At 42.9% G+C, this 26,471-nt stretch overlaps 6 protein-coding genes and 2 non-coding genes across 11 annotated transcripts in view; 3 read left to right on the top strand and 5 right to left on the bottom strand.

The window, feature by feature from the left end:
* Window positions 1–9,313, top strand: part of LOC120835740 (lysyl oxidase homolog 2A) — a 34,305-nt gene extending 24,992 nt beyond the window's left edge. The window contains exons 6-14 of the mRNA XM_040204922.2: window positions 160–343; window positions 2,031–2,182; window positions 2,265–2,432; window positions 4,705–4,870; window positions 5,342–5,582; window positions 5,828–5,943; window positions 6,086–6,222; window positions 6,535–6,646; window positions 8,144–9,313. Of these exons, the coding sequence (XP_040060856.2) occupies window positions 160–343; window positions 2,031–2,182; window positions 2,265–2,432; window positions 4,705–4,870; window positions 5,342–5,582; window positions 5,828–5,943; window positions 6,086–6,222; window positions 6,535–6,646; window positions 8,144–8,214 (1,347 nt within the window). The 3' untranslated portion in view covers window positions 8,215–9,313. The remainder of the gene's footprint in view (window positions 1–159; window positions 344–2,030; window positions 2,183–2,264; window positions 2,433–4,704; window positions 4,871–5,341; window positions 5,583–5,827; window positions 5,944–6,085; window positions 6,223–6,534; window positions 6,647–8,143) is intronic.
* Window positions 6,901–13,208, bottom strand: r3hcc1 (R3H domain and coiled-coil containing 1). Of its 4 annotated transcripts, none has more exons than XR_013453147.1 (9): window positions 12,866–13,170; window positions 12,485–12,645; window positions 11,895–12,032; window positions 11,198–11,732; window positions 10,863–11,038; window positions 9,978–10,726; window positions 9,805–9,900; window positions 9,528–9,671; window positions 6,901–8,014 (listed from the first exon to the last, which is right to left on the bottom strand). XR_013453147.1 is itself a non-coding variant. In XM_040204925.2 (9 exons), the coding sequence occupies exons 2-8, from the start codon at window positions 12,595–12,597 to the stop codon at window positions 9,559–9,561; spliced, it is 1,242 nt and encodes a 413-aa protein (XP_040060859.2). In that variant the 5' UTR covers window positions 12,598–12,645; window positions 12,866–13,208; the 3' UTR covers window positions 6,901–8,014; window positions 9,528–9,558. The 4 variants fall into 4 exon arrangements, 3 of the variants coding, with proteins under 3 accessions (XP_040060859.2, XP_040060857.2, XP_040060858.2); XM_040204925.2 differs by having other exon boundaries at window positions 9,978–10,048; window positions 12,866–13,208; XM_040204923.2 differs by having other exon boundaries at window positions 9,978–10,048; window positions 13,070–13,206.
* A 163-nt stretch (window positions 13,209–13,371) lies between these two features.
* On the bottom strand, window positions 13,372–16,971 carry LOC120835743 (golgin subfamily A member 7). Its single transcript, XM_040204928.2, has 6 exons — window positions 16,797–16,971; window positions 15,752–15,874; window positions 15,523–15,675; window positions 15,329–15,430; window positions 14,585–14,642; window positions 13,372–14,232 (listed from the first exon to the last, which is right to left on the bottom strand). Exons 1-5 carry the CDS (start codon window positions 16,833–16,835, stop codon window positions 14,595–14,597), a joined length of 465 nt encoding a protein of 154 aa, XP_040060862.1. The 5' UTR covers window positions 16,836–16,971; the 3' UTR covers window positions 13,372–14,232; window positions 14,585–14,594.
* Window positions 16,972–17,329: 358 nt separating this feature from the next.
* On the bottom strand, window positions 17,330–19,010 carry LOC120835742 (uncharacterized). Its single transcript, XM_040204927.2, has 2 exons — window positions 18,538–19,010; window positions 17,330–18,300 (listed from the first exon to the last, which is right to left on the bottom strand). The coding sequence occupies exons 1-2, from the start codon at window positions 18,829–18,831 to the stop codon at window positions 17,521–17,523; spliced, it is 1,074 nt and encodes a 357-aa protein (XP_040060861.2). The 5' UTR covers window positions 18,832–19,010; the 3' UTR covers window positions 17,330–17,520.
* A 1,126-nt stretch (window positions 19,011–20,136) lies between these two features.
* rplp0 (ribosomal protein, large, P0) lies at window positions 20,137–22,759 on the top strand. Its single transcript, XM_040204053.2, has 8 exons — window positions 20,137–20,402; window positions 20,722–20,829; window positions 20,932–21,107; window positions 21,348–21,435; window positions 21,751–21,897; window positions 22,004–22,189; window positions 22,285–22,425; window positions 22,542–22,759. The coding sequence occupies exons 2-8, from the start codon at window positions 20,776–20,778 to the stop codon at window positions 22,698–22,700; spliced, it is 951 nt and encodes a 316-aa protein (XP_040059987.1). The 5' UTR covers window positions 20,137–20,402; window positions 20,722–20,775; the 3' UTR covers window positions 22,701–22,759.
* Window positions 21,146–21,275, top strand: LOC120835879 (small nucleolar RNA SNORA63). The gene has a single exon (XR_005714635.1). It is a non-coding gene; the product is annotated as a small nucleolar RNA SNORA63 (small nucleolar RNA).
* A 1,551-nt stretch (window positions 22,760–24,310) lies between the features above and the next one.
* LOC120835271 (large ribosomal subunit protein uL10) lies at window positions 24,311–26,429 on the bottom strand. The gene is made up of 7 exons (XM_078091470.1): window positions 26,187–26,429; window positions 25,828–25,942; window positions 25,527–25,702; window positions 25,199–25,286; window positions 24,767–24,883; window positions 24,576–24,677; window positions 24,311–24,478 (listed from the first exon to the last, which is right to left on the bottom strand). The coding sequence occupies exons 3-5, from the start codon at window positions 25,637–25,639 to the stop codon at window positions 24,839–24,841; spliced, it is 246 nt and encodes an 81-aa protein (XP_077947596.1). The 5' UTR covers window positions 25,640–25,702; window positions 25,828–25,942; window positions 26,187–26,429; the 3' UTR covers window positions 24,311–24,478; window positions 24,576–24,677; window positions 24,767–24,838.
* LOC120835880 (small nucleolar RNA SNORA63) lies at window positions 25,359–25,488 on the bottom strand. The gene has a single exon (XR_005714636.1). It is a non-coding gene; the product is annotated as a small nucleolar RNA SNORA63 (small nucleolar RNA).
* Window positions 26,430–26,471: the final 42 nt, after the last annotated feature.

Below are 26,471 nucleotides of genomic sequence, written 5' to 3' on the forward strand. Positions count from 1 at the left end.
CAATAATATCCATTTTAAAAAGTTAACTTACTGCGGTGAATAAATACAGTTAAATCCCATTTTCTCACTTTCTGTGGTTTTGGGAAATAACAACATATCCGACTGTTGTCATTGTCAGCGTTTTCATTAATTTTAGCTTTGGGTGCATTGTTTCCGTAGCAACCCCTGGTGCGTCTCAGAGGCGGCGCTATGATTGGCGAGGGGCGAGTGGAGGTGTTGAAGAACGGGGAGTGGGGTACGGTGTGTGACGACAACTGGAACATTCGAGCTGCCACCGTGGTGTGTCGAGAGCTTGGCTTCGGTAGTGCCAAAGAGGCCATGAGCAGCGCCCAATTTGGACAAGGTATGATCCACAGATTAATATAACTACTATAACACAAAGTACAGTTGTAAATGGTGGTATGTTTAAATAAAGTGTTGAGTAAAGAGTAAAGTGATTAAAAGAAAATACGTTTAGGTCTTGCAAACCATTCATATACAATGTGATTGTTATTTTTTTCATGTTATATTATGATTAAACAAAAGAGCTAAATAACAGCTATTTCAGCCTGATTACACCCCCTCGACGAGTACAGAAAATTAATTTAATTGTTTACCCTTTTTTCTATTCTTTTTAAATAACAAGAGTAGATTTAGTGTTAACTGGATCTTCCAACACAGACGAATCGGGCTTGAATGGTACTGCCTGCCCCACAACTGGGGTAATAACAGTTTTGCCATTAAATAGTTCAGGGCATACTTTGGTCTTAATTCTTAAATATCCATATTGAAAGGATCATCACATAAAAAAACAGATATATTGTGAGCAGTGTTTTTTAAACAGATCTCCAGTCTAGAAGAAATAATAGGGTTATTCTGGTTACATGCGCTGACATATGAGACCGCAGCCACACATTCTCCCTCATACAGGTAGACTATAACATTTAAATACCACCCAGGCTTTTAGCTCTAATGACATTTTCACAATTATCACTCCAAAAAGGATCAGGCACAACTTTAAGCAACTCATTCCCTGCTGTGAAAATGAAAAGTGGAAACAAGAGATCCATCTTTCCACATCCTGTTTTTGTCTCACTTCAATCAGCTCAGACCTTCAGTCAGAATTATAATACATTTGGGAATGTATGCAGCAGCATATTAATGCTTATGTTTTTACCCAGAACCTGAATCTGTGAAATGTAATATACCACACAGCCTTATAAGAATCACATGTGCACTGGATTAGTTGTCCTCTCCTCTGCCTTACGCTCACACCAAAACACAAGAGCGCACAAAATGTTCCAGCAGCAAGAACCCAGCCTTTATGGGTTTCAGGGGAGGAACTCTTTTCTTGGAGAACACAAGGTTATTTGAGGAATGGATCTCTTTATGACCTAACCATCCGTTTCAGAAGTCACTGAAGTGGACTAAATAAGAATATAACGGAAATGATAGTTGTAGGTGATTACAGATTAGTATGAGGAATTTGTTCTCAGGCTTTGTTCTTATACAATGTATTTCTATGACTATCATTTCCTATGCCTTTCACTAAAGGATACAAACATATTTGTATTTTTGTGTGTTGCATTTATTCAGTTAGATGTACATATATTACTTTTAATTTGAATCATCAGTCAGATCTGACTGACTGACTGATTGAAGCAGCACTGTGTTTTTCTCCGCTGGCTGTCTGTCCGTCCTGGTGTCCGGTTGTTGCTCGCATCACTAGAGACATTCCTGCTCAGTCACATGGGAAGAAAACCAGAATGGAGAGAGTACACACGCACATGTTATTATGGAAACTTAATTTTTCACATGCCTTAAGTGTGTAATTTCCATTAGACATAGCTGACTGTGTGGCAGCTGTGAATTCTAGAGAACAGGAAATCTCACCATCTGTCTAGATGTCTGATGCAGTTTTACTCAGGAATAGTGGGCAGTTCTTCTAAGGTGATTGTCTGTAATTTACTGTACATCATGCTCACGCTCCAACTGGTTTTCAAATGCTTAAGTGACAATTAAACACGATGCCCGTGTTTGTTTCTCTGCAGGGACTGGGCCGGTCCACATGAACAAGGTTGAATGCTCTGGGTTTGAAAAGTCACTGACTGAGTGCCAATTCAACCGTCACGATTTGGGCTGCAGCCACGAAGAAGACGCGGCACTCAAGTGCAATGTCCCCGACATGGGCTTCAACAAAAGAGTGAGGACCTCTCTGCATCCCTATGGTATGAATAATATTTGTACACAACTGGAGGAAAACGTCTGTCTATCTTTGTCCTTAGCTCCGGTTAAATGGCGGCCGTAATCCCTTTGAGGGCCGCGTGGAGGTCCTGGCAGAGAGGAACGGCTCTGCGGTGTGGGGCTCTGTGTGCAGCGACAGCTGGGGGACTATGGAGGCCACGGTGGTGTGCAGACAGCTCGGCTTGGGCTTTGCCAGCCATGCTTTCCAGGTAAGGTGTAAACAACACTGTCAACACCTTAATGTCATCACGTAATATATGCACCTTGTGTTTGTAGAGAAATGAAAGCCGAAATATGTTTGGTAGAGGGGGGCCGTAGCCGCTTGTGGCCAAAATGGGTTTTTCAACACAGTTATCTACACGGTCCCTGTTAAATTAAACAAATAAACAAAAATAAAGCTTGGTTGATGAACTTGGACATTCAATGAAAATTAATCGTATGCATAAAATGAGAGGAAACCACTGTTGCAGCACTTCCCATGTTAATGTCCATGTGTGTGTATGTACGTGCGCTTGTTTGTGTGTGTGTGTGTGTGTGTGTGTGTGTGTGTGTGTGTGTGTGTGTGCCATTAACTCTCACTTTAACAATCTGAACTGCAAAAAGAGGTTAGAACTTTCTAGCTGAAGAGTTTAGCTTTAAACTCTTCAGCAGGAGTGGTGGGAAAACTTTTATGGGATGTTTGTTTAGTGGAGTTTAGTGGAGCTTTCTAGCACTAAAGCGTGTGGTATGACTTCATGTCACAGTAATGTCCTGCTTAAGTTCATGTCTTTATTGTTAAAGGACTCCCCCAGTGATGTCATAAGGTGAGAGGCAAGTTAAGTTAAAAAAAAAACATGTGTTCTTTATATATTTCTATTTTGAAACCAGGGTTGTGTCTGTTGTTTCGGATGATATAGGTCTGTATGTGTGAGGTCGGAAAGGTCGGAAAGTGTGTGTGAATCACAGGGACAGTTGTTGATAACAGGGTAGTGGAACTTGGACTCGATATGTTGCTGACTATTTATCTCCCTAAAATGCACATTTAATGAGTCTGTTTGCAGTCACCCCTTTAGTCAACACTGTGTTGGCCAACTTGGATTTTATGTAGATCATTTGCTCTATAAAAAACATAATAAAGTGCCAAGTCAAATAACCAGGTCATGTTATCACAGTACCATGTCTCTTTATCACTTTCAGTAAGTTGGTGGAGTAATACACTGTAGGTCTGCTCTCTCATTATTACCCTGGCAGAGCAGGGACACTTTCCAGTTTAACATTCCAGCACGCAAACCTCCCCAGCAAATGATACTGCTGTCTGCCCCTCTCCTCAGCCCACCAGCAATTCTCCCACATCCCTCAGCTCAATGTCTTTTTCGTGAATCGTCAACCTTCTTGGAAGATGACGCCAAGGGAAAGTATGAGTGGGCTTTTTTCGCAGGTGGTTTCATTGTGGTCTGCACGATGTTGTAATGAGGCTGAGTCAGCACTGTGACAGCAGAGCTCCCCTCGCTGTGTGTGTGTGTGTGTTTAGGTGTGTGTGGGATGTGTGATTTATCTATGTGCCCTTTGGGACAACTCAGATCATGTAAATGGTAAATGGCCTGTACTTGTATAGCGCTTTTCTAGTCTTCTGACCACTCAAAGCGCTTTAACACTACATGACATCATTCACCCATTCACACCCATTCATACACTGATGACAGGAGAACCATACAGAGTGACACCTGCCATCAGTAACTACCATTCACACACTGTAGTCGCAGCTACAGGAGCAATGTTGGGTTAAGTGTCTTGCCCAAGGACACAACGACATGCAGGCTAGCCGGGCCTGGGATCGAACCGACAACCCTCTGATTGGAGGACGACCGTGCTCCCCACTCACCCACAGTCGCCCACATGTCTGCAAATGAAATACAGGAAGGAAATTAAGATAATGTTTCAGCTTAAAAGCTTCCCACACAATTATCCAAAACAGCTTGAGCAACATGATCTTCATCCGTCTGAGTCCAGCTGGCTCGAGCGTTTATATTGTAAGCTTGTTACTTTGAATTAAGTCAGATTTAAATTAAATGTCATTTTGGAAATTAGGCCAATTCACTTTCTAGCAAGGAGTCAGATGAGAAGATTTTTACCACTCTCGTGTCTATATGATATTTGTAAAGATAAGGCCTGCAGCCAGTTAGCATAGCATAGCACAATAGCAGGAGGCCCGGGGAAACCTCGCTCTGCCCAGAAGATAACAATACCTCTGTTGTGTAGTATGGTATCACACAAGAAAAAAACTACAACTAGGTTGTATCGTTTTCTTTCAGATTTAGAATAATTGGATATTTTAAATTAACAAACTTTCCAGGCGTTGCAAGGTGGAACGAGGCTTCACTAGTCCTCAGACCTGAAAGCAAAAAACAAAGCTGTATATGACCTGGGAAATGCCAGAGCATATAATGTTGGGTTCCTGGTCTGTGAATAGACACTAACATTTCTGTGCTTCCCTTTTATCAGGAAACATGGTACTGGGAAGGAGAGTCCCCAGATGACGTAGTCTTGATGAGTGGAGTGCGATGTTCAGGGACTGAGTACACTCTGGATCAGTGTCTACATCACGGGAAACACATCCACTGTCCCAAAGGAGGTGGACGCTTCGCTGCGGGCGTCTCCTGTACTCAGTGTAAGAAATAATTAGTCTCTACATTCAGAACCGTCTTTTTTATTTTGATGAAATGTCACAGAAGGAAAAACACATGTGTAAATTATCAAATCAATGCCTTTAACCTGTTAAAGTTTAGCTGCTTCAGTTTCAGGGTCCTGGTGTTGTCAGCGATGACTCGCCGTCCCTTTGTCAGGAGTTACTTTAAAGAACTGACCAATCATTGGTGTCATTAGCACTTTTCCTATCGTGGCGAGTTGACATGTCAGCCGCAAAGGAAGTCTATGAACTTAACAGAAATATGGTTTGAATTCAAAGTTAATACCGTAATTTGCCGATGCATAAGAAGTTTACAACATTCTTATTGGATAAAGTATTTTAAACATCTTGTCAAAAGTTTTTGCCCTACAGCTAATTGTGGGTTTTTTTCTTTTTTTCTGTGATGAATGCTGGTCTTAACCACTTTGTCCCTGGTTGCTCTCACCCTCCCAGTGGCCCCGGACCTGGTCCTCAGTGCCCAGGCTGTGGAGCAGACCACCTACCTGGAGGACAGGCCCATGTACGCGTTGCAGTGTGCCCACGAGGAACACTGTCTCTCCAAAAGTGCTGAGACAGCGGACTCCAACTCGTACCGCCGCCTTCTCCGCTTCTCCTCCCAGATCCAGAACAACGGGCTGTCAGACTTCAGGCCGCGGGCGGCACACCACTCCTGGGTGTGGCATGAGTGTCACAGGTGAGACCTCAAGAACTGCTGTAGTTTGCTGCTGCTTTTATCATATTGGGGCGTCTGAAACCTGAAAACCTTGAAAACTGCATTTGTTGAACTGAATGAAATCTGTCTTTGCCACCAGTCGGCCTGCTCTTTCTGTAAACGTGGTTTTGTTCAGTGGGTCCTCGTGGATCGGAGCATGTGTGTTATTGCGGGGTTGTTAAACATAGGCACATGCAGGACGTTGTCTTTTGTCTCGTCCATTCCAGACATTACCACAGCATGGAGGTTTTCACCCACTATGACCTGCTGAGCCTAAATGGCACTAAAGTTGCAGAAGGACACAAAGCCAGCTTCTGTCTGGAGGACACTCACTGTGACGAGGGTAAATAGTCTCACTTCCCTGCGGCTCTGTGTCGAATCCTGCTAAGTTCTGGTTTAGCGAGATTCCGCTTTCATATAAAGAGAATATTGTTTAAGAAAAGAAAAAAAATTGTTTTAAATGTCAATGCCCAAACTGTACACAGGTATCCAGAAGAAGTATGCATGCGCTAACTTCGGGGCACAAGGCATCACAGTTGGCTGCTGGGACACATACAGGCACGACATCGACTGTCAGTGGATCGACATCACGGACGTGAAGCCTGGCGACTACATCTTCCAGGTGCGTTCGTCTGGCCACAGTGAAAAACCAAACATCTGCTTCTGGAAAGATGGTCCAATAGACCAAACAGATACCAAGACTTCCCACGTCTCCTCATCGGCTCGGGTCTGTTATTCAGCCTGAGCATGAGACCGAACAGCGGCTGTTGAAGGACACAGAACCTCAGTTACATTTCCAGTCACTAGATTGACTTTTTTTTGTGGCAGTGAAACTCACTAAAACAATTTTTATCGGTCCTTAGTAGCACTTACAAACTGTAAGGAAAAGAGAATGCTTCTTTCAGACAGAGCATTGTTTTTTTTGTTCTCCCAGGTTGTGATAAACCCAAACTATGAGGTTGCAGAATCCGATTACACCAACAACGTTATGAAGTGCCGCTCCCGGTACGACGGACAACGGATATGGACGTACAACTGTCAGATAGGTGAGACCCTTACCTTATACGCAGCACTGTGCTTTCTACACTGGGTTCAGGACCTTATTAGCTACGATGGCAAGAGTTCCCCTGCAGGGTTGAAGCTAAATATTGAATATGTTGATTTAAATACGGTTTCTGAAATATGTTAGATACAATTAGATATCTGATAGATCTAAACATCCTCATATTAAAGCTTAGTTAAGATAGTCAACATTTAACTTGCAACCTACCAACGTAGAGGCATTCAAAACACACCTTCATTTCCTTTAATCACTGCTCCTTTCTTTATTCCAAATGTTACATCACTGAAACTTATACAGACAATAAAGATAAAAAACATGTGTGGTTTATATATTTTATGGGATCTTGGAGAATGTATTGATGCGATTCGTATTCTTTTACTTAAAATGACACAACGGATGCAGTTAAATCCTACACTTAGTGGACATAAGTACACACCACAGAAGAAGTCCTGTCACTCCTACATCAGCCAATTGAATTTCAGGGAAATCTTTCATTTTGCCAAAAACACAAAACCCTCAACTTCTTCATTTTACTAAATGCAGAACGGGTACAAAGGGTCAAACATTCCAAGTCCTTAAATCTTAAACTTTAGTTATGTCATGTAGAGTGAGTAACAACTTCAATTATTTTTAAGGCAACAATCCCACGGTAGTTTTGTGGAAGACAATAGATATGATAAAACAAATTGTTAACAACAATTTAAACAAACTCTGGGGTTTCCAGTGTTTTTTCTTACGACTGGGTCTGGCTGGCTTTTGAATTTATAATTAAAATTATCTTTTTAACAGATCTGCTTCATATTAATGGATGTCAGTTTGAACTGAACTCTATATAAAAATCTGCCTGTAACAAAAGTTCCAAACAAATCCTGAGAATGTGTGGAGGAATTCAATACTTACTAGAATTATGCAACCGTCCTGCATCACTTGATACACACTGAAGTTTAAATCAAAACAAGCTAAGATCTTCTCCTGCTTTCTCCATTGGGCATTTCTGTTTACATTGGAATCTACTTTCTTTGTGATTATTGATCAGTAAACAACTGGAACTACATCAATAATGACCAAAGAGGTCAGGTTCAGATTTACAGCAGCAACTTCGAGGCTGTGGGGCGTGTTGTGATTCAGCGTCCTGCACAAACACCCTTCAGCAGTGTGGATTTTGCTGATGTGTGACAGTCAACTCTTGCCGGTGCCATTCTTCACCGTGCGAAACATGCTGCACCAAGCGGAGAAGGAGGCAAACCGTGCTGGACCGTAGTCATGCTCTTCTTTATCAGCTGGCTGTCTGTGGCCGCTGTGGAGCATCTGGAGGCCCAATGAACGGGGGGCCGACCTGGGCTGGACTGCCCTGTAGAAAATAGACCACCGTGATTAATGATATAATACACTACCGTTTATTACAATATTTGCCTTTGTTTTTATGATGCTACATGGTTAGCATCTTTCTCACTCATCTTCTCCCTGTGTGAATTCGCAGGTGGCTCCAGGAGTTCAGACGCAGAGGAAATGTTCCCTGGACTGCTGACTAACCAGGTGTCACACAGTTAGAACAAGGAAAGACGACGCAGCCAGAACTTATATTGATGTTTGACAACCACTAGAGGGAGCTTTGCCGTTTTGCTTCCTTGGAGCCTGGATTGCTGGATTGTTTTTTGGGATCAGGGCTCAACTGGTAGAGCGGACAATGATTCAGTGGCAAAGTGAACTGCTTGCTTGCTTGCAAAATCTATTAACCACATTCAGCTGTACAAAAGTCCATATCGCTTAATGTCGTGGTGCCTTTGCCGTCAGTGACTTGGTGCTTACCCGGGGAGATGTCAGGGAGGATTGCAGCCAAATAATTTATTATTATTATTGTTGTGTACTGTGCCAAAAGTTTTTTTCCAAGGCAAACTTTAAGAAAAGTCTCAAACCAGCCCCCAATTAGATGACACATTCACGTGCATGTTCTGTCTGCTGTAATAAGCATATAAATAGTCCACTGTTGGACTAAACTTGGTGCTACAACTGAATTTTGGACACTATGCCCCCACGAAAACAGTTGAATTTAAATTGCATTTGCTTTTGCAAGTATTACATGCTTTAAACCAAAATGGTAATTCATGCTACCTAGATTTATTTTCAAATGTAATGTCAAGGCTCCTTCAGTGCTGAACACAGGGAATTCCTCACCAGTTAGTTGCTTGCTTTGATTTGTTTCCTGCAGTGTTTTATGTCAATCTGTAAACATGTTCCATTCTCAATAGCAAGAAATAAGCGTGAATAGGCTTTCTTCTACCAGGGTTTTGTGTTCCACATACTTGAGCTAGTTTTTGAAAGTGTTTTATTTATTACGTTTTTTTATCTTGGTAGTTTCAGTAGACACACGTGTGCATCCCCTCAGCTTATTTATCAATGTCTGAGTTTTATTACATTATTCGTCAGGGACTATGGTAACATGGTGGATGTAGTGGAAAAGCCACAAATGTAGGTGAAAATGTCTCGTCATTGTTTTGTGAACTAGTTGTGGGTTTTTCTGTCACAAATTCAAGGATCCTTCATTTTTAAAAGAGTGATTGTTGCTTGCTGCCTGACTGGATATGTCTTGTGTGAATGTGCAAAAGTATTTACATTTTTAAAATAAATATTGGTGAATGCAAGTTCAAAATTGAATTGCTGAAACGTATTAATAGAAAGTCTTTGTGTGGGAAGCATTGCAGAAGTACTGAATATGTCACAGTTTTATTTGTGCTATCCCAAGTTAAGTGTTCTGCTCACTAATCACTGTGCTGGTTATAGTAAGTCAAACAGTACCGTAGTTAAAACTCCTCACCTAACCTTAAAATGCTTAGAACTTCCCTTTGTCACTCGCGTCAGTTCACCTGTTTAAGCGAAGAGGGGTTGCGTTTCCCTTCAATATCGCTGCCCTCTTCGGCCTCGTCCCTGCATCCCAAGCGCTCTGGTCACCATCCGCCTGGCAACAGCACAGTCGGTCCGAGGACGCTCCTTTACTGGCTGGATAAATTCTGGAAGATGGCAAAGCAAAGAGAATTTCCAGGATTAACACAAAATACCACGTAAGGGGTTCCAAGACATGAAGAGATTCAGAACAGATATGTATTCCACGCAGCTACAGGGCTTTTACAATGAATCACCTACCTGCTCGTCTGACGGCCTTCCCTTTGGCTTTTTTACTCCCTTCATTCAACGCTCTGGCCTTCAGCAATGGATGGCAAATGGAGAGCGCCTGGATGGCTGCACGTGACATTGCTATATGTTAGGACAATCTTTTGAGTCATTCCTCTCTTAACCTCAATCTCAGCACAACATACCTGCCGTCTCATTGGAGAAAACCCCCAGGGCATGCGTGTCGTCAACCCACTCAATCTTCATTCCACCATCACTGTGAAATACGGAGCAGCACTAATGAAGTTTGGTAGCTGGACCATTTGTCTGAGAGCTCAAATTACCTCACAATGGAAATACAGGATGTTTTCACACTAAAGGCCGGCGCATGCTTCTGCGTCTGCGCCGTTGCGTCGACGCACTCGTTTCAATTCATGGTTCTAAAAGGCTTGCGTGTGTTGCAGAGCAATCCACGGAGTATCGTGTTTTTGTTGAAGACGACCTAGAGAGTCACGTCTATTTATTTATTTATCATAGACTTTATTGCCCCGTGCATCGCAACTATTGCTTTTCATCGCGGACACGTTTATCCCGTATTTTCCTCCACAACTTTGTGCACTTCTCGACCGGCAAACCGCCGTTTGTGGCGATCTCCCTCTGTGAATCCAACCCGCTTCTACAACCCGCCAATGACGGCTTGTATGAACGGTCATATTTACATATTTCTTCCGACAAAAGTTCTTCAATCTGATCCGTTCTCTCGTAAACATTCTTCGTTTTAATAATGGCGGTATCGGCTATGAAAGCGGAAATGTGAGACTCCGTAAAGGATGTAGTTAGCGGACCAATCGGCCTTGTGCGCTGTCTAGAAAAATGGGTCGGCACACGCAAGGACGCAAGGAGGTGTGAAAAGGCACACAAGGGACACGCAAGGGGGTCTTGCGTCTGCGTCGCTCTGAAAACGCAGAAGCATAAACTAGGCTTTAGTTTGTGTTATTGTGTTTGCAGAAATATTTCTGATATATATTTGAAGTTGAATAAATGGCAAGACGGTGACCTGGTGAAATACAATGGAAACTTGATGCTCGCACCTGTAGTCTGCGAAAGCATCCAAGAGGTCATCGGTTTTGAAAGTCGGGGGAAAGTGATAGATCTCGATCACGTGGCAAAGCTTGTCCGGGATGATGAAAACACTCTCATACATGGAGTAGTCATTCTGAACATGCTGAATGGAAATGGTCTCCAGTTCTTTTAGATGTGTCTTGATCTGATAAGACAGGAAAAATACATATTATTAGAATTTGTGATGCTAATGTGTAATATGAAAAACAACAAATAACAACAAATTGAAAAAACACGCGATTATTACTGTGTAGATCAGTAAAATGCATGAACAATTAAGAAAGAAAAAAAACAGCAGGCATACCTCTTCAGTTACATCGTCTGAGTCCGTGCATTCGTCCTCCTTGCCCGTCTCATCTTCCTCCAGAGTCATGTCATTGAAGGAGGACATTGTCTTCTGCCAGACTAGGGGCTCATCTTCATCCACAGTCAGCAGCTTTTCTTCCTCTTCCTGAGGACAGATTGCTGAACTGTCACCAGCATGGTGGGAGATGCCCTCCGCTACACTGAGGGGACACTCCTGTCTGGATGTGGTTGAGGTTTTTTCTGCCGTTTCGGTACAGAAAGAAGAGTCACACGAAGTGCTAATGAAGCTACTTGAGGCTGGACCGGGCAACCCATGCTCTCCCGACGGGTCTTGTGAGCTCTGTAAGGAGAGTCTCTCCCGAGCGGCTCGTGGCATGTAGAGGGGTTTGTCCGGCCTCTTAGGTCCTCGGCCTCGCGATGAGATAGAAGATTTGGGCTTGGCGTTGTCGCCACCCGTCTCCTCCCGGTTTCTTAGGGGCTGTTCACACAGGCTGTCGTGGCTCTCCCAATCATCGGCTTGCTCATCCACACGCCTACAGGAAAATACTAAAAGTTTTATCTTGGCTTATTCCACTAAAGTATGGCAGCAATTTCAACTAAGACAAAGAAACACAAACGACAAACAGCACATACTAAGCAATACAGCAAAGTGGTTGATAGCACATCTAATAACCAAGATGTTGTCTGTCCCGGACCTTATCTCAGAGTGGCAGACCACCACCCTTCGGCACCAGCTGCCCCCTACTGAGAAGGTGGTGAGCCCCGGCAGGTCCTCCAGGGTCCTGTGGATCAGGTATCGCAGTCTGCTCGGTAGAGGAGGGAACAGGAGCACACTGACGGAGACACAGAGGGCACGTCAACACAGACAGAGACACGGAGGGAACCGATTTTCAAGATTAAACTTGGTTTTGAAGAAAGGTTCTATACAAGGAAACTGGGGGGCCTTTTACTGCATGGGAATAAATAATTACAGTAATACAACAAACACAGCCAGTCACACACAAACCATCGCCTTTGTAATTAAAAACATTACATAGGGTCATGTACTGAGAGGCAGACTAGTCTCACGAGTTTTTTTTTTTGTAAAACTGAAAAGAAAGTTACGTTATTGCTGCAGCTTACAGGGTTAATTTATATGTAAGAACAGTGTGTGACGACATGGTGCACGTTTTAATGAATGAAAGAGCGGCACTCTGTTTCTGCAGTGGTCCATTACTAACGCTTAACGGTACAAATGATAGTTTCGCCTCCACTGAGGCAGCGTCAAAACCAACTTGACATTTACCTCCTGTGGTCGCCGTTTTCCTGCTGGTATGTTACCAGCTCATCATTGACTTGATGAAGAAATGCAGCTTCTTCCTTCGGAAGATAAACGCCATCGAAACAAGGAAAGGCCATGGTGAGCAGAGAGGGCGGGTCCTGTGCAGAAGTCGGTGTATTGATGATCTAGGAAGAAGAATCACCCTTAGCCAAATGCTAATTCATCTCGGCCAGTAACGTAAGCTAGCAGCCGTGGCTTTTGAAAACGTAACGTGACGATGTGATGATGCCGGTTTACTAACGTGAGTTCAAGCGATTGGTCACAACTAGCTGGTCACGGTGCGTATGTTTATTACGTAAACCGCACGTGAACAACTCAAAACAAAGCTAGCAGACTTTGGATAACCTTATGGGGCTTCTATGCGGCGAATCGCTGCCAACATCCGAGAGCGCATATCAGGTTCATGCGCGCGAGCAAATCAAACATTCACGGGCAAAAGTCGGGCTCGAGAGCAAAAGTCTGCCTCGCGAGAGAAAAAGTGATTTGCCGCCATGGGCTTCGTGAGCCGTCCAGCGCGAGTTCGCCCGAGCTCTCAGTTGTCGTGCCTACCGGAGTGGTTGAAGAGCGCTTTACTCTTTTGAATTTGACTGGTGACCGTAACCAAGTTAACTCAGGGGTAGAAGCAGCGGCATTCAACGTTAGTAATCGTTCCGGAAGCAGATGTTTTTTGTGTTTCCTCAGAAGCCGCAAAATATCCGGTCGGAATTCTTCAAAATAAAAGCGACGTTGCTAAAACGCAACTATTATTTGAGTGGTAATAAATATTCTAATCAAATGCTGGGCTTTGAACCCATTGCCCAAACAAAATGCTACTGCTTATTCTATTTAAAGCCAAACACAAGGAACACTAATTTTACAGGCAGGAAAAACATTTATTTAGATTAAAAAAAGAACAATATTTGTAAGAAAAGTATAACATCTGCATCAAACACCAACAAAATCAATCATCTGTGGTGTTGAGTGTTTAAGGTTTCTGTGGCGATTGTGAGAAAGGGGACATTGACATTTGCAATGTAGATGGTTCATCTTATGAGAAACCTGCAACAGGACTTGAATGTGACTTTGGAGATCTAGTGATGTTGCACTATGACGCAGATGGTAGAAATCTACCAGGTCATGCTGTTACATTGTGATGGAGGTATTAACAGTATACATGCTCCGTCTTCAGTCACATGAATCCAGTTCAGAAATTTCAAGCGCATATTTCACAAGACATGACTGCACAACACCCCCCATCCAAAAAAGAAAAGTCACATTCATGCACTGATAAGAAAACAATAGCCTCAATAAAGGCTACAACCAGCATGTCAACACTGAGGAGCACTGCCCATAACAGGATTACCATTTACAGACTGTGCCAACCACTTTCTTAACAGTTCTTGGTGGCTATATGCATAATCTTATTCTTAATTATTTCCGAATACATAAACAAGTGAAATCACTTATATTTACCATGATCAAAACATGACATTTAACACAACGGCACAGTTCATAAATACCGGTCTTGATCAACTAGGACATGTTTCATACATCACTGCATGTGTAAAAAGACATGAAAGCACATTTCCATGTAAGGATAGAAAGAGTAGATTACTTATAAATAATGGCGAAAGGGATTAGATCAATTATATACAGTACATCCATTAAGGTGAAACAAACATCTGAATATGTGCTGCCAGACGGATGATGCATATCTGGCCAGGGTCACCAGCCTATACAGAAAGGTAGAAGGAAAGAGGAAAATTCTATCATGAATAGTCAACGGGTACAGACGATAAAGATTCTATCGTTATGACAATGTGTTTTGACTAGTGGATATTAGTAACGTAATTACTAAGTAGTAAGTATTACTAATAAGTGATCAATATGAAATCATGGAATTAAAAGTGGTCAGTCATCCATTTGACCGGGGCTACAACAAACAAACTGGACAGCTGACTTATATTAATTAATTCAATAATCAGATCACTTAATAATAAAACCCCAATATCTTGGGTTAGGGGCTAAAACAGCAATTTGTAGACAGAGGACCAAATTCTAAATATCTATCAAAGGGCTCCATACCCAAAGTTATTTATCTTCCTGAACCAATACTTCTGTCTTCAAAGATGGTAATTTCAACCTAGAAGATGGCAAGTTAAGAGAAATACACAACTCTACATTGACATTTTATTTATAGAGTTAAAAGCTGGGGTTTTTAAAGTACAATTCTTTTATTTATTGAAATCAATAAGCCAAATGCACTGACATCCTCTGTAGCTGTTACAGGACTGTAATAAGCCCGACACATGAGTGTCTCCCTACTTACATACCTGCCTGCTCTCTGCAGGCAGGTATGTCCACGCCAGTCTTTTAAAAGCAACTAGCTTGACACCTGTGTGTGCGACCAATAGGTCTGTTTGTTTACGTTCTTGGTAATAGGTTAACATTCTTGATAAGCGCAACCTGGAAGGACAGGCTGTCAGTTACTGACCTGTCAACTTTCTAGATAAATATGGAGCTAGTGGAGCTGGCTGCTTTCTTTGGAAATTAGTTGGTAAAACCGGACTAAATATTTCATATATTTCTTAAAAATCTAGCTTATTCTTCTCTCAACATAACCAACCCTAGCTTCAAAAGATTTGTTTGTTTTTTTAGTTTTAGATTTAGTGTATTAGCCACATGTCAAAGAATAACCTAGCAAAGAATGTAGATCTAAATATTACTAGAGGAGCCAAGCAACATCACCAACACGTGTAAGTCTACATCAGTATATCTTCATTACTTTTCTACCCTGGTGCATACTACTATATTTCAGCAGAAGGATACGACTCTGAGGCCTCGCTCTATGGGGTCGGTCAACAGCAAGCCCCTGGGAGCGTATATCTTCTCATTCTGGTCCTTAATGTACCTAGAAATCTTCTTTAACACCTGCACACAGAGAGGAGCACACACATTTAGGACATGCATTGTTAAAAAGATGAGCATTCGATAAACACAGCATAACATTAAAATGTCTTTACCTTCTCATAATGCGTTTCCATACAGAGAAATATTGTATAGGCAGTTAGACAAGCCAGGCAGCCCTCCAAATAAGACTTCCCCCCTAGTTTCTCTGCCTCTGCATACAAGTTGTTGAGAGTCTGGATTGTTTCCTCAAACTGCTGCTTATCAAGCTGAAACAACAGTTTGGATATTAAACACAATCTTTTAACATTCTTGGCATCTGCGTAAACACTATAACTTACATACCCTCGACTCAAGCTCAGAGGGAAACTTGGTCTGGAATTTGGAGATTGTCCCTGAGTTGTAGTCTCTCTGGACAAACACCTTGGAGGAGACAGCTGGCTGCCGGAGGTCCTGCAAACTGTGGGTCTGGAACATAAATCAATATTTAATGTGGCTGGATTCGAATTATCAAAAAAAAAGACCCCTTGAAGTTTATTACTGAGCACTATTCCTTCACCTCAGGGAAATATGGTTATGAAAATTCATGAGGATTTAGAAAAAGAAAACCGCTGTTTAGGGAATGTTACTCCACTTTTACCAAGCCACGTAACCATGATGCGACGGGAGACGCATGTTAGTGACGTTGGTCTGGAGCGGCGAAACTACAATTTCTCCGAAGATGTACTACAAAGATTTGCATTTAAGATGCCTTCGTCCATGTGTTGTTGGTGTCAATATAAATGAGCTATGTTAACGGGTAATTAACGTTACACGATCTGCGTTTCTCGGTCATGATCGTTATTTCTCGTGAACGGCCGAATAATATGACACTATTTAAATATAATTATATAATATAGGAATTGTGGAACGGAATTATTACCTTTACTTTCTTAGAGCATAGTCCTGTGATTCCTATGTTAAAGGAGCTAAGTAGGGAAGCATTGAAGCTCCTTCCTTAGCATTAGAGAATCCAGCCAGTCTTTCATGAAAGATACCAGTCTGGCGGCTTTACTCCGTGAAACTAACCACACAAATGATCACATATGGGATGTTGACATTGTTGACGCAGAATACTCGTGACATTGGGAAACAATACTACAATATAATCAAAATGAATGAAATACTATGATCGGCCTGTGGTGACTTTAGCTAGTTAGCTAATAACACGTTAGCTCACGTTTGCTGGTGCGTCAACGGCGCTGGAAAGTATGGCCAGACAGCCTTCAACACCATCCAAACCAATAAGTCACCGTAGACATGTTGACGTTACGAATTTAGCTATCCAAACACGTGTTAATCTTCAAAAACGAAAAACTCCCCAAGCCCACCTCAACAATAAAAACCTTACCTCAGCCATAGTGGACGCTTTTCTGTTACTGCTGCGCATCTACTCTCCAGCGCTTCCGACGCAATGCGACTTCCGGTCTGTGTTTTCATAATAAAGGTCTTTTGCAAAAATATATTGAGTGATCAAAGTGACATGCAACAGCACGTCTCGCTATGCCGTTAACGATATACGTTTCAATATTATTTTTGCAAACCCTCCAGAAGGATCATGTTTTATAAGATACGACGTAAGTTAGAACAAACCAAAAAGTGATTCAAAGGCTTCATCTGCCGTGTTGGATCTTAACACCCAAAGGTTTACGCTGATGGACACCGCCAGATAGTAAACTAGTAGCTGATTCAGATTGACTGGAAATAGCAGGAGGACTTGAACAGGAATTTCCCTGTTTTGCCCCATGCATATGTATGTGCTTACGCTATACTGCCTTATAGACATGAAGTGAACTCAATTGTAAATGGAGACATTCCTGTGAAACAAATTAAATTTTCTCAAGCCAAACATTTGGGTTCTGATTACTGAATGATTATGACCGCTGCAAATAAAACAAGTACTTTATTTCTCATCAGGCTATTACATTACTCATATGATACAGCTCAGTGAGCATTGTGGGATTTTGAAGTCTGTGGTTTTGTTTTAAGTAAATGCTTTACTTAATACGTTTGATCCATGATGATCAGGGAAAGAAACATGTCACCCGTCGGACTGGCTGCTTGAACACAGTAATTCAATACACCTGACAAGCACAATGACATGAAAACACATCTCTCCTGCGAGGAGACGTTGTGACCTGAAGTCTGTAGTCTGTGAGCGCTTGGAGCTTCCCAGCCAGCTTAGAGAGTTGCGGGCTGCTATCCAGAATCTCCAAATATCCCAAATCCTGCAGCTGGTGAATATGTAAGAAATCTCTTTCTGGTACATGTTCATGGCGGAGTTTAAGGCTTTTGAGCTTCGGAAAAAGATGTGGGATTTGAGCTGTGCGAGCTCCCAAATGTGAGGGCCAGGGGTCTAGGTGAAGGTGCAGGAGATTTGGGACCTGCACTGCTACAGCTGCCATGTCCTCTGAGGACAATCCTACAGCACACAGTGTAAGATTGGTCACTGTTGCTGGAATGGAGGAGACGTAATTCTTCACAGGTGGGCCCTTGGCAATGACCAGGGTGGACAGTTGAGGGAGGTCGCTCAGCCATGTGTTCAGTGGATGGCGATCAGGTGATGGACATCCTTCTGTCGTCTCCTGATTTGAGCACCTGTAGTAAACAGCAAGAGTCTTAAGGCCAGGCATCAGCCTCATTACATCTTCTGGTAATGAATGATCTATGCAGTGGATAAGCTCCAAACTGGACAAGACTGGGGAACCAGCTCCTCCTACAGGGCCGGGTTTGGGTCCTGAAATATTGGAAAAGGCGAAGAGTCTTTGCACAATGGACAAAGAGAGATGCTTCAACTTTGGCAGGCAGTTCAGTATCGAGTGAATCACCCAGATGGTTTCTTCAAAGATGCCCACCTGATGACAGACCAGAGATGTAAGATTTGTAAACTGGGATAGAGCAGAAACAAATCTATCCAGACCTGCGGTGGGAAATTTCACATCACACATGCTAAGTTGGGTCAGCTGCTGTGGGTGATAAACCGTAGAAGCATCGAGCAAGAGGTTAGTGCTGCTGCTTCTAATAGCCAGACGTTTCAGATTAGTAAAGTCCTTAATGCAATCGAGGCTGGCGTGGGAGCTCTGGTCCATTACCACTGTGGTGAGAGAAGGAAGGAACAGGGCGAGTTGTTTCCAGTCCTTGGCTTTGGTGCCCCTCATCACCACACCGGCGACTCCTCTGCGGCGGAGAGTGGCCCAGAATCGACTGTTGTAAGCCCCGCGTTGGAAACCCAGAACTACTGACCAGTCTCTCCAAAGGGTTCTTTGGTCAACAAGATGTTTGAAGTACTTGCAGGACGCCCGCACACTAAACCGGTCCGCCGGGGACAGATGCCTCAAAACGTGGATCCAGATCTCTGGCGGAAGTCCCACAGTCGGCTTTCCCATCGTTTGTCTGCTATCGGATGCGTTTGCTAGTAAGCGAACATCGGCCTGTATTTACCAAATGCCTGTTAACATCGACCGTTCCAACGCCAGACAAATGTAACAAACGTCATTTTATTTCCCCCACGTTTCTTGATCGTCGATAGTTGAGTGGGGCTTCTTCTTCTGTGGTGTTCAACTTCTTCTTCTTCTTTGGTGTTTATCGGCGGTTGGCAAACCATCTTAGTGACGGTGCGTTTCTGCCACCGTCTGGACTGGAGTGTGGAGCAGGAGTTTATCCATCCATCCATTATCCATTATCCCACCATCTGCACACCGCTTATCCTGCACACAGGGTCGCGGGGGGGCTGGAGTCTATCCCAGCCAACTTCGGGCGATAGACGGGGTTCACGCAGGACTGGTTGCCAGCCATTCGCAGGGAGCTACACAGAGACAAACAACCATTCACACTCCTACGGGCAATTTAGAGTCACCAATCAGGATCAGGAATCAGGAAACATTTATTGCCCAAAAATGTCAAACATACAAGGAATTTGTCTTGGCGGTTGGTGCGTGACAGTAGACAGTGTAACAATAGACAACAAGACAGCAGTGCATGATAACATGAAATGCTAAGTGCAAAATAACATGAAATGCTAATGCAATGGGTTAGTAATTTAAAGTATTTAAAAAGTTTAGAAATATTAAACAAAGTGCGCTATCGAACAAGTGATAAAGTGACGAGTGACGACAAAGTGACGAGTGAGAAATGACAGTTAAAGTGACATGTGCAGTAAGACGGAGAGTGACCGGTGGAATGTCAGAGTCAGTCAGTGAGGGACCGGCTCTGTTGATGAGCCCGACTGCCGACGGGAAGAAACTGTTCGTGTGGTGGGAGGTCTTAGTCCTGATGGACCTCAGCCTCCGGCCAGATGGAAGGGGCACAAACAGGTTTTGTCCGGGGTGAGAGGGGTCGGCTACGATCTTTTTAGCTCGCTTCAATCAACCTGATCCCCAGAGCAGGTCTTTGGACTTTCTTCCCAATTTACCAGACCTCCATTCCTTTCATCCCTTGTCTTTGCACTTCTCCCAGCCTGTCCTTCCTTTCCGAGCTGTACAGTTGTTGTACAGTTTCTGGTGTCTGGCAGTGTTCACAAAGGCCGGGTGGATGCTTCCATTGTGCAATGCTGCATTCCTATTTCTAGTCTTGACATTGTAATTTATTCTCCCCTGTTTCCTCCCCTGAATTTTACACTGTTCACTTTAGAATTAGAATTAGAATTGAATTTAAGTGCCCCCCCCCCCCACCTCGTCTCTTGGTCCCATTGTTGTTGCCATACACAGTTGATATTTTTCCTGACGATGCCCTTTTTCCTCTGCTTTAGATAGCTTTATTTATATTTTTACTTTTATTTAATTGTAGTGGATTTGATCTTATCGGTGATAGTGTGGCAACAGAAGTGATCGACACAGCAAGCATCCAATAGCTGGGAAGCTGACGCCCAAAGCTCCTCGTTGATTGGACAGTAGATTCATATAAACTCTGCTCGCGTCTTTCCGCTTCCTCTTTCTTTCACGCGACCCTCTTGTGTGAAGTAAGGACTTGGTTTCGCGCTTTCACAAAATACCTAACATGCAGTGGAATTATCCTATATTGTGTATATATGGATTGTTAAAATCGACACGTATCCAATCTAACACTCAAGGTTCAGCATGGTCTAACGTAAACACTACTGTGCTAATACTAAGCTACTGTGCTAATACTAAGCTAACGCTAATGTGCCGCGGCCTGTGATTGCTAGCTGGCTAACGCCACACGCTAGCTGTCGACCTCGTGGCGGAAAGTATAAACGTTAAACATATTTGTTCCGTTTCTAATGTGCATTTAGTAACTACTTTATTCTGTGTGTTCAGGTACTACCTTGTCTTTAAACCAGCTTTAAAGCGATCCTTGGAAGCACTGCAAAGATGCCCAGGGAAGACAGGGCCTCGTGGAAGTCCAACTATTTTATAAAAATAATCGTAAGTAGGCCCTGACTCGTGACATTTTATTGAAACTCTAGCAAACCTAATGTATATACTCTACCGTTTAATCTTAACATTGTGTTCCCCTCTTATTTGTAGCAACTTTTGGATGACTATCCAAAATGCTTCATTGTGGGCGCAGACAACGTGGGCTCCAAGCAGATGCAGACCATCCGCCTGTCTCTGCGTGGGAAGGCTGTGGTGCTGATGGGTAAAAACACCATGATGCGCAAAGCCATTCGCGGCCACCTGGAGAACAATGCTGCCCTGGAGAAGTGAGTCTTTTACTTGAGCTATTTGACATGTTTTTGTCAAGCAGGATAAGTTACAATGCAGTTAGTGGAGTACTGCTTTGTCGTTCCCCCTGCACACAATAACCTGTTTCCACGCTATACCTGTCAGTCAGCATCCCTAGACTGCCAGGCACGTACGGTTTCAGACAATTTACACGATATGTATTTGTAGATATGATTATCTGCACACCTATTGTAACCGTCAATTCCATGATTTGATAGGCTTCTGCCTCACATTAAAGGAAACGTGGGCTTTGTCTTCACAAAGGAGGATCTGGCTGAGGTCCGGGACATGCTGTTGAACAACAAGGTAATGAAAGTGAAAGAATCTCCAAATACCGCTCCTGATCAACCATGATGTTTGAGTAAAAGATCCCACATTTTTATAAAGCAGGATAAGTTACAATGCAGCTTGTGAAGTACTGCTTTGTCGTTCCCCCTGCAAACAATAACCTGTTTCCACGCTATACCTGTCAGTCAGCATCCCTAGACTGCCAGGCACGTACGGTTTCAGACACCAATTAACGCATTACGTTAGTCTCAGGCAACCAGGCAGCAATTTTGTAAAATATACTTATTTATATTCAGGAGTCGCGTGCATAATTGTCCCCCTCTAACAACCCAGGTACCTGCAGCTGCCCGTGCTGGAGCAATCGCCCCATGTCATGTGACTGTGCCAGCCCAGAACACCGGTCTGGGTCCAGAGAAGACCTCTTTCTTCCAGGCTCTGGGTATCACCACAAAGATCTCTAAGGGAACCATTGAAATCTTGGTGAGTTTGTAACGGTTTACTTGAAATGCTGAAAGGATGACTAAGAGAAGCTAATGCTGTCACCGAAATACTTCAGTATCAGTAATTAAAAAGTCTCTATCCCCAGAGTGATGTCGGTCTGATCAAGACTGGCGACAAGGTTGGTGCCAGCGAGGCCACGCTCCTCAACATGCTGAACATCTCACCGTTCTCCTACGGACTCAACATCCAGCAGGTGTATGACAATGGCAGTGTTTACAGTCCTGAGGTGCTCGACATCACAGAGGCTTCTCTGCATGCAAAGTTCCTGGAGGTGAGATTCTGCCATTGGTAGTTTAATGACAGTTTTCTCAATGCCCAATATTGATTGCTACCAGTGCATGGAAATTAACCATTGTTTATTTTTAGGGTGTGAGGAACATCGCTAGCGTTTGTCTGGAGATTGGCTACCCCACTCTGGCATCTGTCCCTCACTCCGTCATCAATGGCTACAAGAGAGTTCTGGCTGTTGCTGTTGAGACGGATTACTCCTTCCCCCTGGCAGACAAGGTATGCTTGTTAAATCATTAGTTGGCATAAATGTTACACTTTAGTTATACCTGTGTCTTGCATGTTTAGGAAGCAGTTTAAATGGAAAACTTTAATATATCTTGTTTCCTTTATAGGTCAAGGCCTTCCTGGCAGACCCGTCCGCTTTTGCTGCTGTCGCAGCCCCTGTAGCAGCTGCAGCAGCGGTGACTTCTGCAGCTCCAGCTGCTAAGGAAGCGGTTAAGGAGGAGTCTGAGGAATCAGATGACGATATGGGCTTTGGTCTCTTCGACTAACACAGCGAAGAAACCAGATCTGAGTCAAACATGATTAAATAAAATCTGTTAAATCTAAATTGTTGTTTAGAATGAAGTTATTTTAAAACATAAATTTTGGCGGTCAAAGATTACAGGTTTGTTAGAGTCCTGAATTCTATTCTGATAAAAAGTACTACCTGGAATTTAAATATTAATGACAAATTGTGTCATAGAGTGGATACCACAATCTGGAACAAGGTTCTAGAGTTGTTACACTACGTAACACTGCTACGGCAATAAGTTAATTGTTACAATGTATACCTATTGCGTTAACTGACATGTAACTTTTAAAAAGCCGGTTTTGGTAAACATTCCTTGTATTCCAACTGATTGATTTCACCAAAGCCTTCAGTTCATGGGGAAAAAGCTTGCCAGTTTATCCTGGCTCTGTTGCTATCGACATTAGCCCATACCAGTACTACAGTGCACTATTCTAGATTAGCAAGGAGAAAAAGTACAGCCTACTGACTGGATCACATGATGGGACCTAAATACAAAGAATTTAGTCTTAATCTAGACAAAGCACAAGTGTAAACTGCTAATTGTTCATTTTACCAATGGAAACTTCTGACCAATTTATCACAATGCAATATAACTGTTAAAGGAATTCAAACTATCAGGGTGACATGAATAATCAGTTTCAGGGTCGTCGTGGCAGAGCGGATGCGCTGGGAACTGCAAGGTTGGTGGTTAGAGTCCCGGCTGCCCCAAGTCATTCTCCCTGAGCAAGATGCCTAACCCTAATTGCTCCCCGGACAAAATGTATAAAGCCATGGGTCGCTTTGGATAAGAGTCAGCTAAATGACCTGTAAAGTTTAGAACTATCCTGGAGAACCATCAGTTTTAGGGTGGAGAGGTTTGTTGCTATGGACCGGAGGGCTGTTTAGAATAGTTTGCAGCTCAACGTTTTTTTCAAACACTGGAGGAATTTGGCCTAATTTAAATATGGTTTACTTAAATTCCAAAACTACTGTAAAATATGACAAATTATACTTCAGAGAAAGTATTATATCCATGTTGCCATTATCGATTTGTCTCACTGCAGTTTACAGGTAGTTCAGATTTAGTCCTGCGGAACACAAAAGGACTACTTTGCAGTAGAAAACAATGTCAGACATTGAAATACTATCATTTGACTTAATTCCATACAATGTATGATTTCCAAAGGTATGGACTCATTAAAGAAATCAGATGGGTGAGAAAATATCCTCTAAACCTTTAGTCCTTCAAACTTTGCAAAAAGGTTAAAATGGTGATTCCTACTATATGTTGCCAGATGCAATAACTCAGTCAATTTTAATGTGGATAGCCATGTCACTTCAGGGTAAGTGAAGCTTGATTCCATTTTAGTGTGGCACAACAGTAATTGGTATGCAATATTAATCAGCATTAATCATTAAACCTCTGAACAAGCATGGGTTAGTTAACCACTGGAGGCAAATAAAGCATTTTTTTTAAATTTCCGTTTAAATTAAGGATAATTTCACATTCACTCCTATGGACAAAAACTCATGCACTCATTATGGGCTTAAAACGAGACTCAAGTCCATCCTGAGCGAAGGAAAATAAAAATCAAAAGACACAAAAACTGGGGTATTTGAGATTTTATTGAATCATAGTTTGGCTCAAATCTGGTTTCTTTGTCAGTCGAATAGCCAAACCACCATGTGGTCGGGAAATTCCTCAGACTATTTCTGAGCAGCTCCAGATGTTAATGCAGCATCTAAAATAGTCTGGTCTACCAGGAAGGCCTTTACCTGTAAGGAAATAAAGTATATTTTAAGTTTTCCCCATTTACACTCAAGTAACATTCATGCCAACTAAAAGGGACAGCCAATGATTTAACAAGCATACTTGGTCTGCCAGGAAGGAGTTATCAGTAACAGCCAGAACTCTCAGCCATTGTTCCGGAGTGGGGCAGCAAATCGGCAGACAAACACTGAGGTTCCTCACACCCTAAAAAATACACAATGGTTAGTTTCAATGCACTGCTGGCAAGCAATGTTGGACATTGAGCAAAAGGTAATCATTTAACAGAATCTCACCTCCAGGAACTTTGCATGCAGAAAGCCTCTGATGTCGAGTCCGGAGGAGGACGGTTTTCTGGGATGGCACATTCACATGACAAGTGGAGTTTGCTCTAGCATGAAAGCTGCAGGTACCTGGGTTTTTAGAGGGAGACAGTTTAATATGAGACTGGGGCCAAATAGGAATCCCAATGGTAGGTTTTAACATAGTTACCTGGGACTCAACATAAAGCGTTAGTTTAATTGGTGTCTGAAACCGTACGTGCCTGGCAGTCTAGGGATGCTGACTGACAGGTATAGCGTGGAAACAGGTTATTGTTTGCAGGGGGAACGACAAAGCAGTACTTCACAAGCTGCATTGTAACTTATCCTGCTTTATAAAAATGTGGGATCTTTTACTCAAACATCATGGTTGATCAGGAGCGGTATTGAGATTTTCACTTGCATTACCTTGTTGTTCAACAGCATGTCCCGGACCTCAGCCAGATCCTCCTTTGTGAAGACAAGACCCACGTTTCCTTTAATGTGAGGCAGAAGCCTATCAAATCATGGAATTGACGGTTACAATAGGTGTGCAGATAATCATATCTACAAATACATATCGTGTAAATTGTCTGAAACCGTACGTGCCTGGCAGTCTAGGGATGCTGACTGACAGGTATAGCGTGGAAACAGGTTATTGTGTGCAGGGGGAACGACAAAGCAGTACTCCACTAACTGCATTGTAACTTATCCTGCTTGACAAAAACATGTCAAATAGCTCAAGTAAAAGACTCACTTCTCCAGGGCAGCATTGTTCTCCAGGTGGCCGCGAATGGCTTTGCGCATCATGGTGTTTTTACCCATCAGCACCACAGCCTTCCCACGCAGAGACAGGCGGATGGTCTGCATCTGCTTGGAGCCCACGTTGTCTGCGCCCACAATGAAGCATTTTGGATAGTCATCCAAAAGTTGCTACAAATAAGAGGGGAACACAATGTTAAGATATAACGTTATGAATTATTTCATACAATTGCAGCATTAAACGTTATATTAGCTTGCGTTTCACAATAACTAGGAGTCAGATGAGCCTTACTTACAATGAATGTTAGCTAAGTAGCAAGTTGGGAGCTCCACGTGGCCTCGTGTTTCGTGGGCATATTTGCAGTGCTTCAAAGAATCGCTTGAAAGCTGATTGTAAAGACCAGCGAGAACCTGTATACACAGATCAAACTCGTTAATACAACTAAAGCACATTAGTAACAGTACAAACGATAAGGTTACACCCGCCATGAGGTCGACAGCTGACTAGTCCCACCACCGTGTACTAAACAACCTTCATTCAGCGTTAAATGCTGTACGCAGTTATCTCATTAAGCCATACATCTAAAATTGCATTATTACACTACGTTTTAGTTTCCTCGTCTTTATTACTGAAAGCGTGACGCACAGTACTTACTTTCAGGAGCTGAGGTTGGCGAAGGAGACAGGAAGAGAACCACAAGACGAATTTATATTAGAACCAACTGTCCACTCACGACGGAGCTGCGGGCGTCAGCTGGTCAACCATTTGATGCTCGCTGTGTCAATCACTTCTGCGCCACACTATCACCAATACAATGAATTCCACTACAACCAACGCCCCACTACTTCTTCTTCTTCTTCTTCTTCTTCTTCTTCTTCTTCTTCTTCTTTCGAAGGCGGTTGGCAAAGAATGAATTGGCACAATACCGCCAGCGGCTGG

Source organism: Gasterosteus aculeatus, chromosome 17, assembly GCF_964276395.1.
Source record: "Gasterosteus aculeatus chromosome 17, fGasAcu3.hap1.1, whole genome shotgun sequence".
Lineage (NCBI taxonomy): Eukaryota > Metazoa > Chordata > Actinopteri > Perciformes > Gasterosteidae > Gasterosteus > Gasterosteus aculeatus.